General features: G+C 37.7%; 1 protein-coding gene across 1 annotated transcript; it reads right to left on the bottom strand.

Annotated features, from left to right (window-relative positions):
• Positions 1-3,001: 3,001 nt before the first annotated feature.
• LOC141835372 (protein ZINC INDUCED FACILITATOR-LIKE 1-like) lies at positions 3,002-5,369 on the bottom strand. The gene is made up of 8 exons (XM_074722821.1): positions 4,955-5,369; positions 4,745-4,832; positions 4,605-4,658; positions 4,446-4,513; positions 3,961-4,010; positions 3,824-3,879; positions 3,405-3,491; positions 3,002-3,270 (listed from the first exon to the last, which is right to left on the bottom strand). The coding sequence occupies exons 2-7, from the start codon at positions 4,826-4,828 to the stop codon at positions 3,405-3,407; spliced, it is 399 nt and encodes a 132-aa protein (XP_074578922.1). The 5' UTR covers positions 4,829-4,832; positions 4,955-5,369; the 3' UTR covers positions 3,002-3,270.
• Between the last annotated feature and the right edge of the window lie 2,287 nt (positions 5,370-7,656).

Raw genomic sequence — 7,656 nt, 5'->3', positions numbered from 1 at the left:
TATAGAGTAGTTTTGAAAAATTTTATTTTTTATATTTTAGGATTTTAAGTCCGTTTAAGATTTATAGAATTTCAAGTCTGTTAAGAATTATTCTTAGAATTTTATATTTGAAATCCATTTAGGATTTTTAGGATTTCGAGCCTGTTAAGATTTTTTTTTCTTTTTATTAGAAATTTTTCTTTGGATTAGACTTATATAAATATCTTATGAGTTATATTTAAAGGAGAAGAAGTTTTTTATTTACCACAATGGCATGATATTCTTCACTTTGGGCCTAAACCCTCATGGTTTTGTTCTTGAGCTCTCCCCAAAAGGCCTCATTACAATGGAGATATCTTTCATTCTTTTTAAACCCATGATATTTTCCATGTGTTTTAGATGTGGGACTATGTTTGCACCTCTTGCAACCCAACAATCCCCCCCTCAAACAAAGGACCACAGGCCCCCCTCAAACGGAAAGCCTCCGTTTGATGTCCGAATCCTCGACCCACCAGGACTTCCTGCCCCTCGGTCCAACCTGACCTACTAGGACTTCCTGCCCAACCGCAACCAGGACTTCCTGCCCCTCGGTCCACTCGACCTACTATGACTTCCTTCCCAGCCGCAACCAGGATTTCCTGCCCCTCGGTATACTCAACCTACTAGGACTTCCTGCCCAGCCACAACCAGGACTTCCTGCCCCTCGGTCCACCCGACCTACTAGGACTTCCTGCCCAGTCGCAACCAGGACTTCCTTCCTGGTATCTGGTCCTCTTGATTCAGACACGGGAGCACCCAATTCCTTTGTATAAGGTTCAACCCACATGGTTAGATCTGGATCATGGCTCATCCGGCGGTTAGTCCGGTGAAGAGCGGTCTCGCTCTGATACTAATTGTTGGGTCTAAAGGATGTCCGTATCTTCACAATGGCATGCTATTGTCCACTTTGGGTCTAAACCCTCATGATTTTGTTCTTGGGCTCTCCCCAAAAGGCCTCATTCCAATGGAGATATCTTTCATTCTTTTTAAACCCATGATCTTTTCCATGTGTTTTAGATGTGGGACTATGTTTGCACCTCTTGCAACCCAACAAAGATGAGATACTTTAAAATCTACAAAGACAAGTCGTAAAGTTATCCTAGCGTTTTGTGGCGCAAGATCATAAAAGTCAGCTCTCAAATCTGATCGATCATCGTTGTGGTCATGACCATGGTTGTGATAGGCAAATTTTGGCTAAGGAAGCCTCACACCGTGATCGTATCACTCAAGATGAGATACTTCAAGATCTACAAAGACAAGTCATAAAGTTATTCTTATGTCTAGCGGCGCAAGATCGTAAAGGTCGTAAATTCCTTTATTCCCCTTTTATAAAATTATTAATTTCTAATCAAGGAGAGATGTCGAAGCGCAAGTTTAGTTTCGAGGGATACCAGATCAACCACCCTGCCACCTACAATTTCAAGAAAATGTCAGCTCCACAACCCCTCTATGTTCCGCTTTCCTCCTGTAACAGAGACAACCATGAGGATGCAGACATTGACAACATTGAGTACGATCAATCCTACTTTCCTGATCGTTTGAACACAGGAGGCGACGGAGACGATGACAAAATCAAAATATTTGGTGACCTAGTTTATGATGATGTTGACAAAGAGTAGATAGACCTAGATGAAGTGTTGATCGAAGACCAGAAGCCCACTTTGTCCGATGATAATCAGTAGCTTGGTTCATCTATCGATGAACCTCAATCTCCATCTTCTCACCTTGCATTGATTCAGCATACCAATTTATTCATCATGATGAAGATGAGATTGAGTCAACTAGTGAACCAATATACGACGAGGATGAAGTTGTCGATGAAATAATTGATAATCCAATTCTTTATCTCAGCGCTAATGTTGGTGGGTTGCACAATCAAGCCCTTGTCAATGCTTCCGGATGCGCCAACACTTCCATTGTACAGGAGGCTTCTTCTTCAAAGAAAGTACCAAACCTTGTCCAGAACTTTATTGCCCATTCAAATGATTTAGCTTCAATAGACATGATGCAGTAGCAAACAGATTTATCCAAGGATATAAAAAATATAAATACTTCGATTGTAGTCGAAGGATATGAGCAAATACAAATAGAGATTTCAAATAATGAAACCAAAGAAATAGTAGATTAATGTGATTTAAATAAAGGCATTCTCGTGGATGAAAGAAAACAAGGGAAGCCAGCTAGCTCTTTAACAATATCCCCCTTTTTAGTCCATATGCCTAGACAATTTGTTATCTCAAACTCCATGTCAACTAATTTACCAACTTCAATTACTATAGCTGCTTCAATTTCTTTCTTGATATCCTACGAAAGGATCTTAGAAGGTGGAGCTTTGATCCTCGATTGTTGTGTCAATTGGGAGGTGGGCTGCGGCTCCTTGGATCCGCTAGGACGGGCTCTAGTAATCATAGGGAAGGTGGCGGTGATAAAGACGGTGGTGAGTGCTATGACTGCATGCACGATGGCGGTGCTCGTTATGCATCACTGTATGCGGAGTTCAAGCTTGTGGTGGTGGGTCGTTGTAGTGATCAAAGAGCTAGAGACACTACTAGAAAAATGTTAATAGACAACGCGAAAAACGCGTTGTCTTTGTGGGGTAAAAAGCGTTGTAAGAGGCCCTGTTGTAAAAGGGGTCCCTCAACGACAACGCTTTTTAAGCGTTGTCTTTGTTAACATCGACAACACCTTCGCAACGCAGAAAAAGCGTTGTAAATATTACAACGCTTTTTGCGACGCTTTAAAAACGTTGTTTTTAATAGGTATGACAACACATTTTGCAACGGTTAAAAAGCGTTGTAATTTTGTTACAAATTGCTTGGGATTTGCAACGTTTTTAAAAGCGTTGTCTTTTGATTTTTTTTTAACAGTAAATAAGAAATAATATATTTTGTAAATACAAAACCATTGGCTACAAAATTTACTAAATCACATACAAAACATACAATTTATATTTACACAAAAACCATTGTTACAGCAAGTTCATAACATACAAGTTCATAACACATATCCATAACATACAACTTATACAAAAGTTGTAGCATCAGGTCCATAACATAAAGGTACAAATTCAAGTTACAACTTCCAACATAGAAGCTCCATAACAGCAGCAGGTCCATAACAAAGGTTTCAACGCAACAGAATAATGTCCAACAGCAGCAGAAATAGAACAGGTGCATCACAACATTAGCAGCAAAATAGAATCGCAACAGGTGCATCACCAAGTAACAGCAGGTCCATCTGCCAAAGACCAGCCTACCAAAAGATAATACTAACTTATCCAAAATATGGACATAATAGCACCTAAGAATTATACACAATGAACTTTGAATCACAAATAAATATCTTGATTGCAAATAAATGGAATTATGGAGATCAGCATTCCATACCTACTCATAAATATGATTTTGTATACATTCTGCCACCTCGGAACGCACCTCATCAATTTCTCCCCGAATGTACTCAGCTGCCTTGAACTATGAACACACATAGATTAAGTTAATTGGAAAAGCAATCAACACTGACTTTGCAAAATGACAATTTTCAAAAAACTTAACATAAATAACAATTTTCAAAAAATTCAACTGTTTTACACACAAGATGATTAGCTATGCATGATAACCTACAGGTCTTAAAAATTTGTTTCTAAGATGTTTCTACATCTTCAGTTGCTACATCCCCATGTTTTGGGGATCATGCTTGTGCAGTGTCTCCTATGCAATTATTTGAGGGAGTCATCAATTTAGCAAATCTTAAACAAACAAATATTTTTGCTGGTATATTTTGGACTAAATAAAAGTTAACTTACTGGAAGCCACAAAGAAGCTATAAAAACTCCAAGTGCAAGGCAAACAGTAAGGAAACCTACAAAATATTGTAATACACTGATTACGTCCAAATATTAAAGGAAAAGAAATTTAAGCTATGAAGGTCATGTGTTTGTACCTTGCAAAGAAAGAATCTTGAGAAAATATTTTGGGATATTTTTCTGTAGGCTGACACCACACCAAAAATCACAACATAAGTATAAATAATATAATGAGGTAAAAGAGAACATTAGTTTCAAGTTGAAAATTTGCTAAAATAATCTGAATAAATGATTTTGGTTCGTGCATAATTTGAAACCTTTTTGCAAGTCTAGAAGATCATGTTTTGAGTTCTAGTTTTGCCATTTCAGCAGTATTGGTTCTTGCAAAGAGTAGGACTACAGCAAAAGTTTGAAGTGTTAGCACAAGCCATGAAAGAGCTCAAGTGACATAATAATTAGAAAGAAAGATGGCTTCCATCATCTATTTGTGGATTACGTAGGGGAAAAGAATGTTACTCTAATTGATAAATTATGCAAGAAGGTTATTGTTTGATATAGTTTGCAAGAAAGTTATGCATATCACAATTCTTATTACTATGTCGTTAAATAAAGCAATTATCACCTGAGCCAAAAAAACCTCCCAGAGCGCGCAGGGCCAATGATCAAGCCTATGCCCCATGCTGTGGATACCTGAAAATAGAAACACCCATGAGCAATTTTCTGAAAGATGCATGAAAGAAAATTAATCAATGTTGAAACAAATCGTGGACAAAAAAATTACAAGAGATACTCCAAGAGATTGATGTTCTTCTCTACAAACTTCCACAGAATAAGCCTGAAAAATTGTTCAATATTTGCTTGTCATTCACAATATGCATGAATTCATTTATATGAAGTCAAGGATACAACATGAACAACTACCTTTATTGGTCCACTTATACCATTTAGTAATCCAAGCAGTAACCTTGTACTGATAGCCATCCAGTAACTTGTACTCAGACCCATGAATCTGCCAACTTACATTCACATATTTAGTGAAAAATACTGTGAGACTATTAAGTGAAGAGACAAAAGGCAGAAAAATAGCCAACAAATAAGAACATAGTAGAAGTCTCAGTGGAGGAAACAAACCTTGAGGGCTGTTTGATAAAGTTGTATAGCAAGATTAATGTCACCCTTTTCCTGTGTCAACATTATCTATATCATTTCTAAGTTGAGGTATTTCGTGCACATAGATCTAAGCATTCTCAATATTCCATGGTATACCATGATTTCATTCATACCTAAGATCCAACAGATTATAGCCACCACCAACACTTTTGCAACATAAATCAAACAACAAAGTATTGATTCCAACCGGCTACACTTCATGCTATCCACTTGCATCATTCAGTTACATTACAATCAATCCAACAAATAAAACATCAACAAAATCTCATCCAATTCAAATCGAAACCAACTATCAAGAACATCGAGTCCACAGAGTTCACCAAAATCTCATTCTAAATCTCGAGGAAGAATTCTTATCTATGTATTAGAAATCACATTTACCACCTTCTTCTTCACAACTCCTCTAGAACACAATTCAAAAAGTAATTCAAAGAAATCAATGGCACGAACAGTCTGCTGCAATTTACATAGCCCCAAAATGATTGAGTTATATATAATGGCATTGGGTGCGATGCCTATCTTCTGCAACTCCTCAAATAGACTGATTGCCTCAGTGACCTTGCCTTCTCTACTTAGACCGGCAACTAGAGAAGCAAAGGTAATCACGTCAGGACGAAGTCCCTTATGCAGCATCTCCTTTAAAAGCTCAACTGCCTTCTTCGTGTTTCCAACTTTGGAGAGCCCATCAATGACAGTGTTATATGAAATCAAACCAAATCGAAAACAAGAACAAGAGCATAAATAATGGGGGTTTTGATGATTCATCTAGCTAACAACAGATTAAAGGAAACAAATGAAAAACTAGGGTTAAAATTAGGGTTAGGGGCTTCCCTCAATCGGCACCGGCACTATCTCCAGATCTTCTGTGGATGCGGAAGAGAAGCTGTCGCCGGCGCCCGCGCAAACTGAGGAAAGGAGGAATAGGGTTTAGGGTTCATGCGGAGGGTCGGCGCTCGTCCAACGCAGCTCGGATGACGCTGCTCTATGGCTGATCGGAGAAGAAGGAGGAAGGAGATGGGCGACGGGAAGTGGACGGGGGCTCGGTATCGCGATTTCTCTTCCCGTGTTCTTCCACTGTTCTTGCCAAAAGTTTTAACAAGCGAAGGAGAGGAACACAGGGAGCGGAGGAGGAGAGGAAAGGAGGAACTGCGATGGTGGAGAGGAACGGAGAGGCCAGCGAGCGCGAGGAATACGCGGCGGGATGGGGGAATAGGCGAGGGAAATCTAAGGAAAATGCGGCGGGCGAAGAGAAGAGGAGGCGAACGAAATCGCGGACTGCCCGATAAGAATCTTGGATATAAACCTTAACTCTCAACGACAACGGTCAATGACAATACTTTTTAAAAGCGTTGTCTTTGACAAAAAAACCGCTAAAAGACAACGTTTTCGACAACAGTTTTTTAAAAGTGTTGTGGTTGACCCAAAATCAACACTAATAGACAACGCTTTCTGAACAAACGTTGTCTTTTGGTTTTCAAAGACAACGGTTTTGACTAAAAACGTTGTAAATTGAAAAACCACAACGCTTTTGCTAAAAACCGTTGTCTTTGGGGCGTTGTCTATTAACATTTTTCTAGTAGTGAGAAGCAGGCTACTTCGCCTATCTGAAAGTTGCGACAAGTAGCAAATACGATGACAAGAGAGATAACTGTGGATTCTACCGAATTGATGTCAGAAGATCTTCCTTCTGGATGACTACCTGACACTATTCTAAACTTGAGGATGAGTTCTTTCAACCTGGGGCAACTGATGCAAGAGGATATGAAGATTTTTATTACTAATTTTAATTATTTTATTTTTAGTAATTTTGGAAGTTTTTGATATTTAGAGTAGTTTTAAAATTTTTTATTAGTTTTATTTTAGGATTTTTAAGTTCGTTTAAGATTTTGAGTTTGTTAAAAAAAAATTCTTTTTATTAAGGTTTTTCTTTCTTTACGAGTTAGAGTTTTGGATTTATATAAATATCTTATGAGTAATGTTTAAGGATAAGAAGTTTTTAATTTAATAATATTTTTGACAGTGTCATTTATTTTCCAATCTCCTAGTATTATCTCGAATCAACAGGTTTTAGAAAATTATTTCTGATATTTACAGTCGAACCAACGGATTCAATATTGCCCGTATGACAATCGCTATCCTGTCCGGTGTCAGACTTTGATTGTAATCCCAACACTTGTGAGATGGAAAACTTATGTACAATGTTAGATTGATTATTAGATAATACATAATGGAAATAAGATAGATAAATATAGACAAAAAAGAAGTAGCATTGCTAAAGATATAATGCGGTTCGAACCATATGGTCTTATTCTATAACCTACTAACTTTTTAGATGACTTACTCCTTGGAAATCCCCATAATGAAAAAGTATACCCTTTTAGGAGCTAGAGAAACCTTGTATAACTAAGCATGGGTCAACTAAAGAATTTGGTGTTGGGAAATAATATTGACATATAATACGGTTCGATTATGTTGTTTTGATGTATTGGTAATATGATTTAAGTTAGGTTTTACCTTTTTTTTTATTATGTGCATCAATGCATGGACTTGGAATACTGCACTTGAAGCTTGTTAACTCAACAGGATCGAGTTGTGTTTAAATTAATAGCTCAACCATCAAAATTAAGTAGTGGTTCTTAAGACTTGCTAGTATGGAAGATTGA

This window comes from Curcuma longa, chromosome 9 (genome assembly GCF_044706935.1).
Source record: "Curcuma longa cultivar G26 ecotype Majalengka, Jawa Barat chromosome 9, ITB_CL_G26_1.1, whole genome shotgun sequence".
Lineage (NCBI taxonomy): Eukaryota > Viridiplantae > Streptophyta > Magnoliopsida > Zingiberales > Zingiberaceae > Curcuma > Curcuma longa.
The sequence above is the reverse complement of the archived record's forward strand: the minus strand, read 5'-3'. Positions and strand labels throughout refer to the sequence as shown.